This window comes from Megalobrama amblycephala, linkage group LG1 (assembly GCF_018812025.1).
Source record: "Megalobrama amblycephala isolate DHTTF-2021 linkage group LG1, ASM1881202v1, whole genome shotgun sequence".
NCBI lineage: Eukaryota > Metazoa > Chordata > Actinopteri > Cypriniformes > Xenocyprididae > Megalobrama > Megalobrama amblycephala.
Window position 1 is genome coordinate 53436143 of NC_063044.1, and position 22220 is coordinate 53458362.

General features: G+C 37.8%; 1 protein-coding gene across 3 annotated transcripts in view; it reads right to left on the bottom strand.

Moving 5' to 3' along the window:
* LOC125274624 (polymeric immunoglobulin receptor-like) overlaps positions 1-22220 on the bottom strand; it is an 859185-nt gene that overhangs the window by 22613 nt on the left and 814352 nt on the right. For all 3 annotated transcript variants that reach the window (XM_048200999.1, XM_048200997.1, XM_048201003.1), the window contains exon 4: positions 4783-4881. In XM_048200999.1, the coding sequence (XP_048056956.1) occupies positions 4783-4881 (99 nt within the window). The remainder of the gene's footprint in view (positions 1-4782; positions 4882-22220) is intronic.

Genomic DNA, 22220 nt, shown 5'->3' on the forward strand with positions numbered 1-22220 from the left:
ACAGATTGTTTCATTACTCCTTGGACCCTTCACTCGCTCACATTGCAATATATATTGAATTACTGTCAGTCACTTTACAGCTCAGCAGAGGTGGACAGAAAACAAAGTACTTTTACTTGAGTACTGTACACTTTTTGAGTATCTGTACTTTACTTGAGTATTATTTATTTTCTGGAAACTTCTGACTTTAACTTCACCACATTTGAAAGACAAATAACGTTTCACTCCACTACATTTCTATCATGATCCTCCAAAGTCATTACTATGTAGAAGTTTTGAAAGTCAGTGGATGATTTTTTTTCTTCTCTAAAACAAAAAAATACTTCTCAGCATTTTTTGAACACTGATCAGTTGATGGCAAAATGGAGGAAGACGGTTCCTCAGCACACTCATGGCCATACTTAGAAAGTATGTTTCAGTTTTCTGAAAAGATTAAAGATTTGTTTCATTTTAAATATTTGCTTTTATATCACATATCACAGCTTTCAAAAACTCGCCGTCCAACCGAAACATATTGAGGTATCTAAGCTATTAATTTCTGGTGAAGGCTTGAAATGGAAATTGTCTGTGCTTTTAGAGCTAAAGTTTCAGTATGAAGTATGGTCAGTCAAATTTTTTTATGGATTTGCCCGCCAAGTTGCCTTAGCCTTGTGGATACACAAACTAACGCACAGATAAGGCTTCAGAAATATGTTTTAGCAAAATTTTTGCTAAATAAATTATGACACCATGTAATATGTAATGTGTTGTTTACATTCATCTGAGGTTTTATTTTCCAAATCTTAAGAGCTGTCAAGGACCAGATGATTTTTTCTTATTCCCCAATACAGAAAACCATGGAATTCAATAGGGTGTCCTAATTTTTTTACATGACAGTACAGTATAAGTACTTTTAAATGCAAGTACTTCTGTACTTTTACTTAAAAGGGTTAGTTCATCCAAAAATGAAAATTCTGTCATTAATTACTCATCCTCATGTTGTTCCACATCCGTAAGACCTTTTATTAATCTTTTAAAAATTAATCTTCGGAACACAAATTAAGATGGCCTGCATTGCCAGCAAGACAATTAACACTTTCAATGCCCAGAAAGATACTAAAGATGTATTTAAAACAATTCATGTGACTACAGTGGTTCAATTCAATTCAATTCAATTCACATTTATTTGTATAGCGCTTTTCACTACACATATCATTTCAAAGCAGCTTTACACAGAATGCATGTCAACATTACAATATAAAAAATGCAGTTAGCAAATAATGTAATAATTTAGGCAATTCATTTACAATCATTAATTCAACATTAATGTTATGAAGTGACGAGAATACTTTCTGTGCGGCAAAACAAATAACGACTTTATTCAACAATAGCTAGAGATGGGCGATTTCAAAACACTGATCATTTGAATCTTTTGTTTCAAATCAGTGGTTCGGAGCGTGTATCAAAATAAATGATTTGTTAAGCTGTGAAGCTTCATGAAGCAGTGTTTTGAAATCGCCCATCACTAGATATTGTTCATTATTTTGTTTTTTTTGGAACACAAAAAGTATTCTCATCGCTTCATAACATTAAGGTTGAACCACTGTAGTCACATGAACTGTTTTAAATACATCTTTAGTAGCTTTCTGGGCATTGAAAGTGTTAATTGTCTTTCTGGCGATGCAGGTCTCACTGAATCATCATTTTAACAAAAATATCTTAATTTGAGTTCTGACGATGAAAGAAGGTCTTACGGGTGTAGAATGACATGAGGATGAGTAATTATGACAGAATTTTCATTTTTGGGTGAACTAACCCTTTAAGTAAAAAATCAGTTTTTACAACTTTCACTTCTAATGGAATAATTTTTGACCAGTAGTATCTGTACTTTCACTTAAGTAATGGAGTTGTGTACTTTGTCCACCTCTGCAGCTCAGGCACTTTAATGAGAATGGCTGATTTTAATACTTTTCTTACATTTTATATATACACATATGTTATTACTGTTTGTACTACGGGGCTGTTGAATGCTTGAATCTGATTGGTTGATGAACATTCTAAGATGTGCAATTATTTTCAGGGAAACTAACACTGTAAAGAACAATAAGTAAAATTTACACATATTTGCACACATTTTTTAAGTAAATTTCAAATATGGGATTAAGTTGTTCTTCTTAACAAAGTTAAGTAAAATTAATAAAGAAATTAACTTGGCCAGTAAAAGGTTGAGTAATTTCTACTTAGATGAAGATTCTTTTGCAATGCATTTTACTCAAACAATATAACACTGAATTAAACCATGCTTGTGTATGAAAAATGTATGTTTTACTTAGAAACATCTAAGTAAATAATACAATAGATATTGTGTAGACACCATATCTACATGTTAGGAGTAATATGTCACCTGAACACAGAGACCTCACTTGGTACACAACACACAATGATGGTAACATTTGATGGATATTTTTGAGAGTAAATGTGCCATTTTGGGTAGAAAATGAACTCCAAATGTAACAAAATGGCAAGTTACAAAACACAACCACAAATGCAATGATAAAACAGTGTAAATACAGCTGGAAAACAGCGAAAAATTGACCTCATTAATTATTCAAGGCCCAGTGCATGATGGGAACACCAGTATCAGAAAAGTTGAGTAGTTTTACTTAATTTTATAATGTTGATATTTACACTTTCATTTCTACAAGCTTAAATTGAGTAATACAGAATTTACTTTTTATTTTTATTTTTTTAATTCTTACCTGAACTAACTTTTGCATGTAAAAATTACATGTGTTTTTACTGCAGTATACTTCACCATAAAATCACTTTTTACAGTGCACGGCTAAAGAAGTTCCAGGCAGATCTTGACCGTCCATATCGCTTTGATATCAATTTCAGTTATTTCAAAACGTCATTTTAGCCTACAACAGCAAAATAACCAAAACCCACAATGACACTGACCAATCAAATAAATATAAATTTAATATAATATAAACTGAACCTCTCAAGATCCATAAAGGTACTAAAAACATATTTAAATCAGTTCATGTGAGTTCAGTGGTTCTACCTTAATATTATTAAGCGACAAGAATATTTTTGAGTGCCAAAAAACCCCAGAAATAATGACTTTTCAACAATATCTAGTGATGGCCAGTTTCAAAACACTGTTTCGAAGCCTTACAAATCTTTTGTTTTGAATCAGTTGTTTGGATCACATATCAAACTGAAACGAATCCTCATTTACTGAAATCACGTGACTTTGGTGCTTTGAACCACTGATTTGAAATAAAAGATTCATAAAGCTTTGAAGCAGTGTTTTGAAATCAGACATGAATGAATGAAAAATCTTTATTTCGGTTGCATAACATAAGAGTTTATAATTGACTTACATAAGCATAAAAATAAAAACAGAATCAACCGAAAAGGTGTAGGCTGAAGCCATAACTTATTACACCTACCCTTATTACAGTTTCACATACCCTCCAACTGATATTAGGTGTGCAATTCCAACATCACAATTTACAACATTTTTACACATTACAATACACAACTTAAGCTTTCATCTTATAATTCATATATATTTTGGATTTGAACATTTATTTAAACTGAAAAATAGTGTTACTTCTCTTAAGTTCGTCAGTTAGACCGTTCCACAAGTCGACCCCTTGAACAGAAATACAATTCTTTTTTACATTAGTTCTGACCACTGTTTTTTAAAACATATCCTTTCCTCTTAAATCATATTTACCTTCCTTAATTTCAAACAAACACAATATATTTGCTGGCATAATTTGATTTTTAACTTTGTACATATACAAAGCTGTGTTAAGACTAAGTAAGTCGTAAAATTTTAGTGCTTTAAATTTAAGAAATATTAGTTTAGTGATTCATTAAATGAGGAATAATTAACAATCCTAATTGCTTTTTTTGCAAAGTAAATCACTAGAGACATCACTAGATATTGTTATAAAGTTGTTGTTGTTTTTTTTTTGCCACACAAAACATATTCTCGTCATCAAAAATACCTTAATTTGTATTATTTGTAATTGTGACATTCAGTCTTAGTTTCAGTTTCATTTTCTTAGAATTTTAGTTTGTTTTCCTGTCATGTTCCTGTTTCCTTTGTTCTAGTTACTAATTTGTTTCCATAGTTACTCATTGGCTCATTGATTTCATTGACCTGCTCTTGTTTAGTTCCTTGTTTACTTGTGTATGCATGCCATTAGTTCCCTCATTTCTTTGTTCAGGTATTATCTTTACGTTGCTGTGAAGCTGTTGTGTTCTGCCTTCTTTGTCAACCTATTCCAGTTGTTTTCTTTTGTTATTTTGTTAATTAAAGTTAAAGCTGCATATAGATCAACACCTCCTCACCTCTCATTGCCTGACCTGCCATGCCATTAATAGCAGTGAATGACATTTAATTCATTGTAGATATCTGTTTGGTTCACTGGTAACAGTAACTTTTGCTTATTTTATTTATTTATTTATTTATTTAATTTTTTTTGCATTTTTGCATTTTTGTTTCCTACCGAGACCTAAACAACATGTTCTGATTATCTTTCATATTGACATATAATGGCACAACTTTACATGCACTTTTTCATCATGCACTTCATCATCAAGAAAAGAGTTTTAAAAGAGTTAAGGCATTTAGTAGTAAGTAAAGGCTCACTTAACAATTAACTCTTTCCAAACTATTCTGCGTAGGCTATTCTACCATTATTAACATATATTGCTTTTCTTCTCTGCTTCCTCCTAATCTTCAATACCCAAATTAACTAGAGCAAATAAGAATATATGTACCATTTTGTGTTCTGCAGTAGATCAGACAGCAGAGCAGAAGTGCAGATCCAGATCCAGAAACACAGAGAATCAACACCATTATGTGTGAAACAGAGAAACCTGTGAAACACAGACATCAGTTACTGAACACAGGGGTTATGGGGTAAATTTCCTTCTATTTTACCCTGAAAAGTAAATATTGTTTATTTCTGCAAATATGTATTGTTTTTATCACACACACACACACACACACACACAAATTGTTTTTGTGAATTGTGGGGACATTCCATAGGCGTAATGGTTTTTAAACTGTACAAACCGTATTTTCTATCCCCCTACACTACCCCTACCCCTAAACCTAACCATCACATGAAACTGTGCACACTTTTACTTTCTCACAAAAACTCATTCTGTATGATTTATAAGTCTTTTGATAAGTGGGGACATGGGGTAATGTCCTCATAAGTCACCCTCTTCTTGTAATACCTATGTCATACCCATGTCATTATATACATTTGTGTCCTGATATGTCACAAAAACATGCCCAAATGAATATAAAAAGAGATGACTGCAAAGTAGAAGAAATTTGAATTTGATCTAAGCTGTTTTCTATAAGAGTTTCTTCTACTTTTTAATGTTGGTGATGTTTTCTATTGATGATGTGTATTTATTCTTGTCTGGTATATTGGACAGTTTTTTAGAATACTTAATTGATTGTATGTTTAATTGGGATTGATTGTATACACCTGTTGATTGTCTATTTATGCTCTTTCTACTCTGAGTGAAACTACACCTTGACAAAGGCTCTTTGCCGAAACGTTGGTGAATAAACTATTTGCAAGTTGAGTGTGCGGTCATCTCTTTTTATATTCATTTGGACTTATCACTTCTGACTGGCACCTCAGACGGCAGTGTGTTTGTTTTTTCTTCTAAAACAAAAACATGCCCACACACACACACACAGTGTATACCTATATCGATATATATCCAAGTAATACATGCGTCTTCTTTGAAACACAACGTTAATCTGAAGCTAAACCTGCATCCTGGTAGATTTAATTTAAACCTCAATTTATATGAAGGTAATTCAGTAGCAAAACTCGAGAGGTTGCTGATTTGAATGTGAGAACTTGTCGTATTAATATTTGTATTTGTAAATTGAAATTTACACTCACAGCCCTGATGTGAAAAGCTGAATATTTAGATTTGCTCACACAGACAACAATCAAAACACCCGTGTTACGAAGTTGTAGTTGCAGATTAATAGTTACAAATGTGTAAAATAGCATTCACATAAACAAAATGACAGACACAAATGTGTGAGACATATTTACTTTTACACTTTACTTAAGTTTCGCTGTACAGCTTCAAGTCGGCACTTACAACCTCTCAGATCTGGCAGTACAAGTTCAATTCCTGGCGCTTTGACTTTTGCTACTCTTTTTGCGATATTCCTGTTGCAAAACTGGCTTGAGCACTTGAAAGTAATGATGGGGAGTCGACTCCAAAAGAGCTGATTCCTCGACTCTGAATAGCCCCAGAGTCGGGGTCGACTCCAGCACAGGAATTGACTCTCGGGTGTCGACTCTGTTGCTGTGTCCAGAAACGCTCACTTGTTTACAGATTCTCGAATCCGTAGCCCATAATGCATGGCACTGGCAGTTAAGTGCATAATGTCTATGGTTAAGTGCACTAAGCAAGGAGTGAACGAAATGAAGCGAGGAGTTCGGACTCTGACGAATCGCGTCAGAGAGCTGTCGCAGAAACTTTGTCGCATACATTTATGTAGCTTACTTTAGAAATAGATAACAGTCTCACCCTGCGTTCCATTCGGAAGGGCTCATCCCTATGCCCTAATCCCTTCAGAGGGTTTCCCTCCGGAGTGAGAGCTTCGAAGGGATGAAGGGTGTAGGGGTAAAAAAAACTGTTCTTTTGGAACGCACTTCAGCGTCATCTTAACGAGACAATCAAGGAGGATAAATTGTGCAAGCTGCGCCTTTTGTTTAACGTTATTATTTATTTATTTATTTATTTATTTATTTATTTTAGGTTTACCGCATGTAGGCTATATTGTATCTATGTATTTGAAACATTTGAATGGACTGATAAATGAGCCGTAAAGTTTTTTTTTTTTTGTTTTTTTTTTTTTTTTTGAAGTACAATGTCATTTTGACCATAATAATGTACCAAATCTAACTTGTATAAATATTACAGTAGTACAGAAAAATATTATACATACCTTTATAGTTAAAATCGAACTCCTAACCTCCTGTACCCATTCTGTGACGTCAAACAACTTCCCTGTGCAAAGGATCATGGGGGCCCGAAGTGTCCATCAGTTGTTCCCTTCGAAATCCTTCATTCCGAAGGGCCCTTTGAAGTGGCCAGTTTTGAGCCCTTCGGTTTGGAACGACCCTTCAATATGGCGGCCATGATTATTTTCACTCCGAAGTGCCCTTCGGAGGGCGATATATCCCGTTTGCAACGCACCGATAGTGAGTTTGTAATTGGGGGGTGAAGCCGTTTTATTGGTCGATGCTTCACCAATGAACAACGCCACTTTTATTTAATTTTTTTTTTTACAAAAATTTTAAATTGATTATTAAAATCTATCTGCATAAACTAATTACATATTAAGAGAGCAAGAGAGAATGAGAATAAATAAAGGTGTGAGTTTGTGTGTTGTAAAGTCAAATGTGTGTATGTGCGTGCATGGTGGGCGTGGGGGATATGTGTGAAAAGAAATCTGATTGGATATGACGTTACAGATGGTTAATGTTTATAAAAACAAGCTCAAAATGAGTAAACGCTCAATAAAACAGCTAAATTCGACTGAAACATTTGCAAAAAGGCCTAAAACTATTGAGTAGTGATGAAAAAATGAAGCATCTGAAATATTTGAAGCTTTTCTCTAAACGTTTCGGGAATGGTTTCAAAGCATCAAAAGTGTCGAAACAGTGCCATCTTGTGGCAGGTCAAATGTACAGTAGCCATAAACCTGAGATCGCAGCTCAGTTGTTTTATCCATTAAACACAAATAAAAGCCTGACGACGCTAAATGTGTTTATTTCAGTAATATAATTCACATCTTAAAGTTTGGCAATAAATGAAATGGATCAACAAAAAGAATAATTATAATAATTACTAATAATACATAGCCTACTGAGTTGTTTGATGCGAGTAAATTGTGCTGTTATTTTATTGTAGCCTATATGACAGAACATATGATGATGAAATATAGGCTACAGGTTTATATATTTAAAATGTTTAGTAAATGGACTTGAACTTTCATATAGTAGGCTAATGGTCTGGGTTCAAACATTCTGACACATAAAGTGTAGCATTCACGTGACTTGAAACAATGTGAGGCTTCGTTTTTCATTAATCACGTTTCTCTGAAAACAATACGCACATTTTGGGACAAAGCTGCTCAGAGACCATGTAAAAGAATGCCCTGAGTTAAGATCCCTGTTTTCATTAAAATATCATTAGTTTTAACTGAGTTTTATATTACTGTAAAAAAGTAGTAAAGTCGTTTATTGGTTGGAGTCAGCCAATGAAATGGGACGTTTTTGTACGCAATGATGTCACTACATAGAGCAGATCGTGCCGTTTTGGTGCTCCATGTAGCAGCCACCCAATAAACGACTTTACTACTCTTTTATTGTAATATAAAAACTTGTTAAAACTAATGATATTTTAATGAAAATATTGTCTCATACATATGCACATATGTATTTCCGCATGTCAAGTCGCACTGGATGGTGTTGTTCATTGGCATCAACCAATAAAACGGCTTCACCCCCCCAACCCCCGTTCTCACGTCTGCTTTCAAGTGCTCAAGTCAGTTTTGCAACAGGAATAGCGCAAAAAGAGTAGCAAAAGTCAAAGCGCCAGGAATTGAACTTGTACTGCCAGATCTGAGAGGTTGTAAGCGCTGACTTGAAGCTGTACAGCGAAACTGAAGTAAAATATATGTCTCACACATTTGTGTCTGTCATTTTGTTTATGTGAATGCCATTTTACACATTTGTAACTATTAATCTGCAACTACAACTTCGTAACACGGGTGTTTTGATTGTTGTCTGTGTGTGCAAATCGAAACATTCAGCTTTTCACATCAGGGCTGTGAGTGTAAATTTCAATTTACAAATACAAATATTAATACGACAAGTTCTCACATTCAAAACAGGAACCTCTTGAGTTTTGCTACTGAATTACCTTCATAAATTTAGTCCTGGAGTAGCTCTAGTCTTCCTCCAGGAAATCAGTTTATTGAACTCTGGACTAGACTAAGTCTAGGACTGTTTTAAACCATGACAGAGAAAGCAGATTTATGTTAATCTGGTTTAAAGGGCCATTTTATTCTAGGACTAAGCTTAATCCCTGTCCGGGAAACTGCCCCATAGTGTTTAAGTCTTCCACTTTTTTCACAAAACCTTTGCTCTCTAGAACCCCAGTCAGTTTGGGTTAATTTTTTTTTAAAAGGCTTATTACCAACATTTATTACCAATTATTACCAACATATGAAATTAAATTAAGGACATGAATCAGAAAAATTGGGAATGTTGGTCAATAAATATATGAATATACCAACTTGATTTTGCAGTGTTTTTTAAATTAAGTCATCAGTAAATTGAATGGCTCCTACAGTAAATGTTGTATTGTCTTATATATTTTACCAGTTGTGGAATACATTCACCCATCTGAGGTAACGTAGTTAGCTTTCTTTTTTTTTTTTTTAAGTATTTCCATTTTATGCAACTTTACACATTTATTAATAGTAAATTAATAATAAATTTAAGATCATGTTTGCAGCGAACAATATATTTCAGACCTAGTGGAGTAATAGTAATAATGGTATCTAGGTCTGAATTGAAATAAGCTATATTGTACATTTTAATGGATCACGCTACAAACATAATGATCTTATAATATATGATGCATTCCCAAAGTCCTTAATTTAATTTCATATGTTGGTATTAATTCAGTGTTTAGCTAATACTTGACCTTCAAAGAATTTTAACCCAAACTGACTGGGTTTCTAGAGAGCAAAGGTTTTGTGAAAAAAGTGGAAGACTTCAACACAAAGTGTGTAAAATAAACTGTTAAAAGGATTTGATAATCACTAGTGATAGTATTTTATTCTGTGTTGTCATCATTCAGGTTGGATTTCAGCTTTAATGTATGGTTTTTTTGTTTTTTTGTTTTTTTAACAAAGCAGCTGATATTGTCATAGAAACTAGTGGACTGACTTGCTTTCACCCCAAAATGGCAGAAACGCAGGACCGCTGCTGGGCGCCGGTGTTGCAATGGAACATTCTATTGAGTGTTGCTTCTTTTTAGTGTATATTCTTTGGCCAAGGGTGGCTGGCCACCCCCTGGTTCCTCCCCTGTCAAACCCATCCTTTTCATTTTATTCTGGAGACTGAACTTGCGCTCTGCCGCCACACTGGAGCACACTCGCCACCAACTGGACAGGGGTGGGAATTACAGTTACAAGTCACATCAGCCTCAGTATAATCTGTAAAAAAGATGGACGGCCTTTTCGGACTGAAAATGTTTGGTTAACGCAACCTCTGTTCGGGAGGTACTTGTGGGTTTCCGCTGGAAATTCGAGCATGCAGCAGCTCGTCTTTGCATCATTACGTCACATCTGTTTACATGAAGAAGGAGTCCCAGATAGTAGGCTATGGCATGTGACGGGTCATTTATAGCCTTTTCTCACAGGAGCTGGAATAATTAAATTTATAATTCTGATGGCGGATTGTAATCCAGAAAGGTCCAAACCACAATCATCAGTGACAACTGGAGATTCACCCGTAGTCAAAAGTAAAAGACTTCGGACTGCAGAGTGGCTACATAAATTGAAATCTACAGGTAACGCTAATACACACTAAATACACATAGTCACGCAATGCTGATGTTGTTAACATTAACAATTTGAGAATGAAGTATAACAATAATAATAATTTGCACAGTATGATGTGAAATGAGCTAGATTTAATCACCATTGCTAGCGCAATTTATTGTACGTAAATGCTTTTTCTCAGTTGGTCAGAACTAAAGTGGCAGAAATGTTACTTGTTCAGATGACATTTTCTGGTGAAAATTCTTATTTTGGTCATACTTCTAACACTACAATCTACAATCAACAATACAATTCAGAAGTACAGTATCCACCAGTGCGGTGACTGACAGCCATACATTCTCCACAAAACATTATATTCATCCGCTGAGGAGCCGTGCCGATGCACAACCCACGTAAAGATAATAATTCTTCAAATAACTACAATTGCGGGTTTCAAACAGAGATGGCGACATAGAGGCAAAAATTACGGATTGCCGCTTTAACTCCCTGATGTCCAAAAACGCACCGGCGCGTTTTGCAGGATTTTTTTCACATTGCAGCAAAACAGACTTAAAATACTCCGTCATTTCTTGTCATAGAGACATAAGTAATATATCAATTGAAACTATAGAATGTCTTTTATTTGTGTACACTGAGAGTAAAAACACAATGTTGTGCTTTTTGTAAAATAAAGAAAACTAACATGATGCGTGATCTCTCCTCTCCCTCTGAACGAAGTCCAATCTGATAGTTCTCAGAAAATGAACTGTAACTTATGAATACTAATGACAAAAAAATTACACTTATGTCTAAAGAAACATTGAGATGTCAGGTTTTAAATCGTGCAAGTCAAATCGAAAACAAACATTCTGTGTTTATGTAATCTGTATGAAAAGAGAGCCATGTCAAAGTCCGTGATTCAGCTCATTATCCGCTAATGCGGCCACGCCCACGGAGCCAGCGCTATTCAGACGCAAATTCTGAGGCAATACATGCATTCATTGTCTCAATCGTGTATTTATTGTCTTGAAAAGTGTTTATTTGGATGTTAAAGCCATGGTTAGCGATCTCTAGAAGACATGCCGTTAGTTCCTAGTTCCTTTTCTTCTTTATATGAATTTGTGGCCTAAAGGTGTACAGAGAATGCCCTCCGGCTGCAAGTATGAATGGAAAACACCATTCCTGAAATGTCCTCTTCTTCTTTAGAATAATTTGTGGACTAAAGGTGTACAAGTATGAATTGACAACACAGTATCCAGCACTCATAGTGATGACAAATAAATATTACTCCTCTGTATAGAAAATTGACATAAACATATAAGAATCCATCAATATTTCTCCAAATGTGCATGCTTTTAAGCTAAAAGCCTATATGAAATCCCATAGAGGTAACATAATTGTTCAGACACTTTGCATCACAGAAATACATTATATTTTAAAGAATATAATAGAATACCATTATTTTAAATTGTAATAATATTTCACAGTATTGCTGTTTATGATGAGCTGAGACATTATTACAGAGGGTTTTTTTTCACAGCCTACCTGACTGACAGGCCTCATTAATATGCAAGTCATTTCAGGTCATTATTATGTGATTCTTTTGTCTTCTCAGGTGTAAATGGACCATTATTCATGATGATTCACGCCTCCACGCATACTGTGTTTCTTGACAAAAAGTGTCTTACAAAAACTAAATCAATATATTGTTTTATATGAAGGAGTAGGCAGCATAATTTTTACGTAATTCTGAAGCAAAAACTCTAGTCTACAACAAGTTTTTGTAGACTCTAGTCTACAAAAACTCTAGTCTACTCTAGTCTACAATATATATATATATATATATATATATATATATATATATATATATATATATATATATAAGGTCTTCCAGAGACCAGAAGTCAGAAGACCACTGCTTGCCACTGGTGTACCCGTACTGTAAAGTGTTACCTCAAAATCACTTTGCTGTAAAATCTGGAATTTTAATTCACTTTATGCACAACTGAATATAAATAAACAAACAAAAAATAAACTTGTGTATTAGTTTACGCTACAATAGTGGCATAACTGTCTTATTTGTGACTCACCCAGTCTCTCCAGTACTACAGTTGCATTGGCTGAAAGTCCTCCAGCAAACACTTGACACATGTAAACTCCTTTATCCTCAGTTCTGACACTCTTCAGTCTGAGAGAGAAGATTCCTTTGGGGATTTCATCAGTGAAGAACTCAACTCTGTCTCTGTATCGCTCATCTGATGAATCTGGTAAAGCCTTGTTGTTTTGGTAGAGCAGAACCAGAATATCTTCATCTGTTTTCTTCCATGACACCTCTTCAATGTGTTCAGGTGTGATGTGAGAGTCTACAGAGCAGTTCAGAGTGACGTCCTCTCCCACAGACGCAGATATGGAGCGACTCGATCCTGATACTAGCAAACGCTCTGAAAGAAAAAAAGTGAATATATATTATATATATAATATTTTTAAAAATACTATAACTTTCTTCAAGAACTTATTTAATTTTTGGTCACCTGCACTTTTTAATGTGATCACAGTCTCTCCATAATCCTGCTGACTGTAAACTTTACATCTGTATTTTCCCTCATCTTCAGCTGTCATTTTGTCCAGATGGAGGGAGAAGTTTCCATGTTGAATCTGATCAGTAAAGAAATGAGCTCTATCATGATAATCCTGCTGCTGGGCTTCTGGTCGACTCTCACCATCTTGATACAGATGAACCAGAGTCTCTGAGTCTGTTCTTCTCCATTCCACCTCCAGACCTTCACTTGAAAAAGCTTTATCAACATAACAGGACAAAACCACTGACGATCCCAGAGGAACAACCAGAGGACCAGAAGGACCACGCACAGTGAAGCCTAAAACAGATTTTTTTTCCCACAGAAAGGGACAGAGTCAAATTAAATAATGTTTGTTTTTTTAGTTTCTTGAAGCATAAATTGATACATACTAACACTGAAAAACTATTATGTGATTTATGTATAACGAGTGGTTCCCTACATTATTACAAGACGTTTACGGGACAAGAAGTTTACTATGCGCAAACATCCAAAGCGCATGGCCCGAAAGCCGTGTCTCAGACAGCCCTTGAATACTGCATTCGCTTTCATGTCGTCTTGTGCTTGAACTGACAAATTCACAGAAAATTATGGAAAAAGCCTGTCTTTGCCACTGAGCAAAGGTACATCTAAAAGACATCTTTTCAACGTGACATCCACGTGAACTCTGTACAAGGTTAAAAGTGATGAGCCATTACATTATGAGCACTTATCAAATAACCTGTAGGACCTCCTTTAGCACGGAAAACAGTGGCCACATGGCGAGGCGTTAATTCGATGAGGTGGTGATAGGCCTCCTGGGGTATCTGGTATGGTGTCAACAGCAGGTCCTCAAGTTACATTACACTCTGATGGTGGTGATGTAGCGCAAAAAAATGTTTCAAACAAACATTCACAAACTTGTGTGGTTGGAACGACAGCTCTCGAGCTGTGGTTAGAAGCATAGTTTCTTGTTTTTATGACGTGTTGACTTAATAAATCATTATCTTGAGCAAAATAAGCAAGCTGACATTAAGTACACTGTATATCTTTTATTTTGAATATATACAAATGTCATTTACATATTTTATTTTGTCAAGAGATTTTAAGCACCGTTTTTGAAGAGTGCGGATGTGCGTACATGTATGCAGGGTTCTAAATTAACTTTTTTGATCACCAGCCAATGTGGACGGGGGCGTTTGTACATGCGGCAATCCTGACAAAACATGACATTTTCATGATCAAACACAAGCCATTCATGACCCGTCAGCCATTTGGCATTACATTTTCTTTTCTTCGTTTCTCTGTCATATCCTCATCCCCTGCCTCGTTCCTCTTCTCGCCCCCAGAAATCTGTTCCAACCACTGCGCATTTAGTTTAATCTTAACTTTTTCCTTTACTAGCTAACTCCTCTTGTCTATGCTCCCTGCTCTGGCTCTGTTCATTCTTCTTCTTCCTTGTGTTTTCTGATGGACGCTCCGTTTGTTTCCATGGTTTCTCGGGCTGGTTTCACTGCAAACTGCACACAGCCAATGGGCATATGAAATGTCATCGTGTAGCATTACGGCACAGTGATCATGGGAAATGTAGGAACTAGGAAGTGCTGCCAGGGGGATAAATGACCGAGAACAGAGCCTCATGCATCATTCATACATCATTCACCAACGTGGCTGAACAACAGGTTTGCGACAATACAGTTTCGGGAAGCAGTTGTGACTAGTTGATTTGTTCAACGATGCATCGTACTATGGTAGTGAAGCAGGGAGTTACATTGTGCACCCCTGAGCTGGATGATGACATCACTGTTTTCTCCAGAGCTGATGTATAAATAAACTATATTAATAACTATTGATTTTTACAACTGAATGAATCAATGCTGAATTTAATTAAGCTGGACAATGACACCATTTTCTTCTAGAGCTGCTGTACAGCCAAAATTATCTGCCAGTTATCACTGTAAAGTTGCTTTGACAATCTGCATTGTAAAAAGCGCTATATAAATAAAGGTGACTTGACTTGTTAATGCACTAGTGCTCTTTCTATCCAGCTAAATTTGTTTAGTTAAAAGAAAATATTATCATAATTCAATAGGGCCTACTACTGTATTTGCTTTGAAACAGTCATTTAAACATGAATTTAAATCACTGTACAACAACTGATCTACTTAATCAAAGCACAAGTGTGAAACACTGTTGCAACTGGTGTAAAAAAGTAATTTAAGAAAAGCCAAGGTTCAAGCGCTCAACTAAAGTAAACGCAATTGCTGGTTAGGAGCATAAACACGCACAACGAGGAGTATAGAAGTATATCTTTCTTTAATAAATCCACAAGGAGAGTAATCCACAAACGGGTACAATGGGGAGACAACCAAACAATACATAAACGATACCGGACAATACTAGACAGGAAAGACAAGGCTTTTATACACAGGAACACAAGGGGGTGATTGGACACAGCTGAATGTGATGATTAAGTGTAGGAGGCAGCTCAGGAGGCGGACGGCTAACCGGGAGGAGGTGAAGTGCAGGAGACCAGGGTGATCCAGGTGAAGGAGTCCAGGGAGGTGTAGGTGGTGGTGAAATCCAGTGAGTAGCCTTGAGCAGGGGAGTCCAGGTGATGCTCCAGGCCACAGCCAGGACGGCGTAAAGACACGGGGCTACAGGGCCAGCCCGAAGCATAGGACTTTGTACTGATATGCCTGACCCTCGAATGCAAACCCTAGAAAGGGTTTGTGTCGAGGCAGAATCGAGACATAAATGTACGTGTCCTTCAGGTCGGTCGCTGTAAAACAATCCTGGAGTAAGTGTTTCTGCGTAAGTATCTTGAAGTATCAGCCTGTAAAAGGACCGATTCAGGACACGCAGATCCAGGATTGGCCGTAGCCCACCGCCCTTCTTGGGTACAATAAAGTAGGGGCTGTAAAACCCTGACTCCATATCGGCCAGAGGGACCGGCTCGATTGCATCCTTCTCTAGGAGGACAGCAATATCCACCCGGAGAACAGGTGCATTGTCCAGGGACACGCAAGTGTAATGGACACCCCTGAACACTGGGGGAGGCCAGGCAAACTGAATCAGGCAATGCTACAGTCCCAGAGGAAGGTAACGCAGCCGAGTTTTCATCTCCCGAGGACTCTTGCTCACCTTCCGATGCCGCAATCGACATCTGGTCATCCGCAGGTGCACCAAAGGACACGACTGGTCACTCAGTAGAGGGACCAGCACAATCCATCGGCAACACCACAGGCTGCAGTGTTGTAGAGTGGACAGGGGCCCGCGGACCCTACACACCGATGCACCATCACCCCAGCCAGAGCCAGAGAAAACAGCCACAGGGGGCATAGGGGAGGGGACCCCCGCTCCCTGAGAACCAAGGAAAGAGAGTCTAGATCTCAACACTGAGATAGTCATGTTCTCGCAGTCAGAACATGAGCTATCCACAAAAGCTGCCTCAACATGCTGAACGCCCAGGCATGTGATGCAGCGATTGTGACCGTCATTGGGGACCAGGGAACGACCACATCCAGTAATGCACAGACAAAATGACATCCTAAAAAAAGATGCAGGGTTCATCTGTGAAGCTCTTTTAGAAGGGGAAATTTCAGCTCTGATCTTTACGATACGTACGTCAAACGTGACCATCTGAAAGGGAACTTTATAAATTCAAACAGCATTAAATTTGTCAAGTTGAACATACTTAATATTCTATGTAAATACAACTCAACTGAGTCCGTGCAAAAAGATAACTCAAAAAGTTGAGTGAATGATTTATTTTAAAGTATTGTTTTAAATTGTAGTTTTTTACAATATTACTGGTTTTGACTATTTTGATCAAATAAATGAAGCCTTATTGAACATAAACAAAGTATCTTATTAATCCGAAAACATCTGAATAGCAGTGTGTATATATCAAGTCAAGTCAAGTCAAGTCACCTTTATTTATTTAGCACTTTTTACAATGCAGCTTTACAGTGATAACTGGTATATAATTTTGGCTGCACAGCAGTTTCAAAATGGTGTCATTATTATAAGATAGATAATTAATATATAATAATTATATATAATTATGTAATAAATTCAGTATTGATTCATTTCAATGTAAGAATCAATAGTTATTAATTTAGTTAATTTATCTGTATATTAGCACTGGAGTAAACAGTGATGTCATCATCCAGCTCAGTTCAGTTCGCATACAATGGTGTCAATGCAGGCAGATCAAAACACTGTTGAATATCAAATGTCAAGTGTCCCCAGCTAAGTAAACCAAAGGCGACAGCAGCAAGGAACCCGAACTCCAACAGGTGACATAAGGTGGCAAACAGGTGTTAAAATGGAGAAAAAAACCTTGGGAGAAACCAGGCTCAGTCGGGGGGACAGTTCTCCTCTGGCCAACAGCGAACAGTAAGTCCGATGGGATCGCAATAGTCAAAGTATTTATTCCAGTTCCATCCAGTTGAGGATCATATTCATCATGCCGGTATGGATAGTTTGTTGTGGAACTGTGCCACTGGCTGTCGTGTCAGTGATGCCTTCACAGTGGATGATCTAGTTGACTCAATCTCTGCTGACACTTCAGGGCTGCGTTGTGGTTGTGTCAAGGCGCAGGTCCTCGATCTCACCTGGATACAACCCGGATCCGAATCCGGCTAGAAACATGGCCTTCAAATAAAAGATTTCTATCAAAGAGCACACCCAGGTTCCTAACTGACGTCAAAGACTTAACAAAGCAGCCATCAAGTGTTAGACAGCATTCTAGGTTATTACGTGAAGAAGTTTTTGGTCCAAAAATTTGAATCTCAGTTTTTTCTGAATTTAGTAGTAGGAAATTACTGGTCATCCAGTTTTTTATATCAGCTATGCATTCCGTTAATTTTGTGAATTGGTAAGTTTCATCAGGGAGCGAAGAAATATAGAGCTGAGTATCATCAGCGTAACAGTGAAACAGCGTAACAGTGTAACGCCATGCTTCCTAATGAAATCTCCCAAGGGTAACTTGTACAGAGTGAAAAGCAATGGTCCTAGAACTGAGCCTTGCGGTACTCCATATTGAACCTGTGATCGATATGACATCTCTTCGTTTACTACTACAAACTGATAACGGTCAGATAGGTATGATTTGAACCATGACAATGCAATTCCACTAATGCAAACATAATTTTCAAGTCTATTTAAAAGAATGTTGTGATTGATAGTGTTAAATGCAGCAGTAAGATCCAGTAACACTAATAGAGAGATACAATCATGATGTGATGATAAGAGCAAATCATTAGTAACTCTAATGAGAGCAGTCTCAGTACTATGGTATGGTCTAAATCCTGACTGGAAATCCTCACAGATACCATTTCTTTTTCTTTGTGGCAGAAGACCCAGAGGCGAAAAGTGCAATCAAACATGGTTTATTCTAAAAACAGACAGTTCAACTGAGGCAGACTGCAGAGTGCTGTCACACGGGAACACTCGCAGCTGGTAAAACAGAAAAAGAAACACAAGTCACAGTCCTCAGGCAAGTGCGAGCAGGGCTCTGCAGCACGGTCTCAGAATTGGAGCGCCTCGAGCAGAAGATGGAGTACACAACGGCTGGCAGCTGGAGGAAACCAGGCAGAAGGAACCGAGGGCTCAGATGGGCTGATCTTGAGATGGCTACAGTGACTGGGACTATGACTGTGGTAGATACACAAACAGAGGTCAAGGATTTCATGCAGTAAGCAGAGCAAGAACGCCATTGTAAGGACTTAGCCTATTTATTAGCTCAATTTAATTGTTACAGGGAATAAGAATTGAATCAACTGTAAATGATTCACTGTAAATGATTCAGGATTAATATTTAACACTTCATCAATTATTCGTCCAGCGAAAATTGAGGTTAGAGTATTTTACCAATTCTGGACAAAATATTATTCTGCGGCCAACAGTAACAATATTTTATTATGATTATTGTTATTATTGTAATTATTATATTATAAGCAAGAGGTAACTTTTAGGATCTTTTAAGTTTAAGGCAGTAATTTGATACACAGCACAAGAAACTCGTATATGTGAAAAATCAAAACAAGATTTATTGACTACTTCTAATGATTACAGAAAACTAAGGCTAAACACACACACACACACATACATACATGTACACACATTCGCGGAGTTGATGAGTTATGAAAAGTCCCAAGTTCAGTGCTAACTTAACTCATAACCTGAGGAAAATCACAAAAGCAGAGCTTTGGCTTGATTCTTTAGGTTTAAAGGAGTTTCACCAGTTCCCAGCAAGAGAGAGAGAAGTTTGCTTGTACCTGCGTTTGCTGTGACAGCTGAGGTAATCGGGTTGTTCCGTGACTCGTGTACAGCGGAATCCCGTTCTGGATTGGCTGTCTTTCAGGTGACGTCTTCTCGGGAAAGCCCTTCGTTGGGCTGCGCGGAAGCTTTGAAGAAGGTTATTGGCTGGTGAAACGCGCTGTTCTGAGAGTCTGGCTGGAGCGGCTCTCTTCTTTGGAGACTTTGGTCAAAAGGTTTAACGGAGTGTTTCAGGGTTCGGGATGTGACGGCTGTTGCGGCTCGTGGATGAAGATAGTCAGCGACTGTCAGATGGAAATCAGCCACGGCAGTTAGATGGGTTCTTCAACCCTTCTTCAGCGTATCGATTCTTTGACGTATCTTTTACATATCTTTTGACCACTGGCTATTGGGAAAGCATAGTTTTAAAGGAGCAATTTGGGTCCATCCTTCAGATGCGATCCTCCAATGAGACGTTGCTACGGAGATTAGACACGCCTCGTCTATTGTCCATTGATCACACCGCGTGATATCTGCAGAACGTTCTCCTGTTTGATTAACACTTTATAAAGTTTCTTAATATTTTCCTGATACTGAATTTCAATGTTTCATTCACACAGAATTACAGAGAATTATAAACTCTGTATTTAGAGCTCAAACATGGCACACTTCTTACACACACATATTACGAGACTGACCTAATTAAAACAATGATTACAATAATGCATTTGAAGAAAACCCACATATTGAATACATTGAATAGACATGTTAGTAATTACATCATGGCATGTATTATTCTGTATATAGTTTAAAATGATTTCTTAATGATGGTCCATTCGAAGTTCATTGCACAGTTTTCGAGCATAGTTTAAACTTTGACCGGAGTCACGAGTGACCGGGTCAGGATGGATTGCTCAATACAAGGGAGGTATTGATAGGACAGATTCGTCTTCAAATCCGTTGATGGGTGTTTTCCTGTTCCGTCCGCTAATACAAGAGGGTTTTGTGAGAGAATCAATAGATTTAATGTGATCAGATCCACGTGATGGGTTCTGATTAGTTTATTGCTGATGAGCTAATAAGTCCTTTAGACAGAGTCCTTTGTTAAAAGAAGTCACGTCATCACTTCAGGAAATGGATCTTTTTGGACCAAATGAAGCTTTGTTCAATCATGCCTCTGGCTGATGAAGCCATTTGGTAACGTCTGTCGAACGAGTCCCTACAGAGTCCCCCTTTTGCTTGGCGAGGTTCCTGGTGCGAACGTCGGCAGGCACTGGAACAAGAGGCAGAGAGAGAGAACAGACAAACACAAAACACAAACAACGCTTCCCTCACTTGGCTGAATCCTGGTGAAGGACTTGGGTATCTTGGAGTAAACGGGTTAGGAACACTTCAACTAACATAGGGGTGTGTTGTTTAAGATCAGTTGTGATTGGGTGGTTTCGACTAATCTAATTGTCAGTGGTTCGACGAGGAGGTAGAGGCGTAATTTCAATCAGGTTGGTTGAGTTCTCGGGTTCAGGTTCTTGGTCAGTTTTATCACGTCGGAAAATGCGCGGGACGCCCGACGTGCATCGATCAAAAGACTCTTGCACGGCGTTCACCCGTTTGTGCAGGATGAAGGCCAGTGTCAAGGTCACAATATATCCTACAATAGTAGGGATGCAAAGCGCTGTGTCAGCAGCAGACCAAGACCGAACGAATGGCATGCCAGCGGGCGGAAGGCGGGCTATAACTTCTAAGGCCGTCTCAACAGGGGTCAGATCAATAAGTTGCGTTCCTTCCTCCCTGATCCTTTCTTCCGATTCTGGATCGAGGACGAAGGAATGCTGTTTGAAGTACGGTGAGATTTCAAGTTCAGCCTGACACTCATCGTCGTGATACACTGCAAGATTGTCAATATGGAGGATCGAGCCCTTAGGGACATTGATCCAGAGAGTTTGGTTAGGCAGGATAATGTGTGTGGCAGCTAGTGTCGGGTCTAATTGATTCTAGGCCGCAGATGCCCTCGGTATTATCAAATACGAATGGTTTACTCGGGCAAAGGTAATGAATGTCTTCAATGAGCGTACGCGTTTTAGGTTTGGGGCCTGGTACAACTGTTCGTTGTTATCGTGGTACGCCACGACCTCAGGAGTGTGTACTTTGACATAGGTGTTCCCTTGCCAAAATCAAACATTCACAACATCTTTGAGCCGGTAAATATTTTTAGAGTCGATAATGGGTAAGCTGAGGAGGAAGACTGATGATAGCGAAAGAGGAAAAAGAAAGCATGAGGAGAGAGACAAAAGAAAACACAAAGAGACACAAGGACACTGAGTTTACTAGAGCAAAGTGAGTGTCACGTGTGAAGCGACTCCTTTCTACTAGAGGTTGTTCCTAGCAGTGCTGTGGAGGAGCATGTGTAAGTGTTGTGTAAAACAAAACCAAAAAAACTTTCCCTAGAATGACAAAGTCATTAGTGTGGTGTAGAGTAGGGGATTGTCGGTCTGTGTCAGTGGGTTTGAACCTCCCCCTTTTCCTGTCGGTTGGAACCTTGGTGCCTCTTTATCTGGTTCCGATGGACCCATCGAAGGACAGGCTCATTGCGGCCTTGTCTGATTTTGATTCGGTAGGCGACAGGCGAGAGCTTGTCCACAATCTCATGTGGTCCTGTCCAGTGAGGTAGGAATTTCTTTGACAGGCGATGGGGAGCTTTCTGCCTTGGCTGGGCAAAGCTGTAGTACCACACTTTGTCTCCGACATCGAGTTCTTGGTAAGCGGCCTTTTTGTCGTAGTAGGCTTTACGA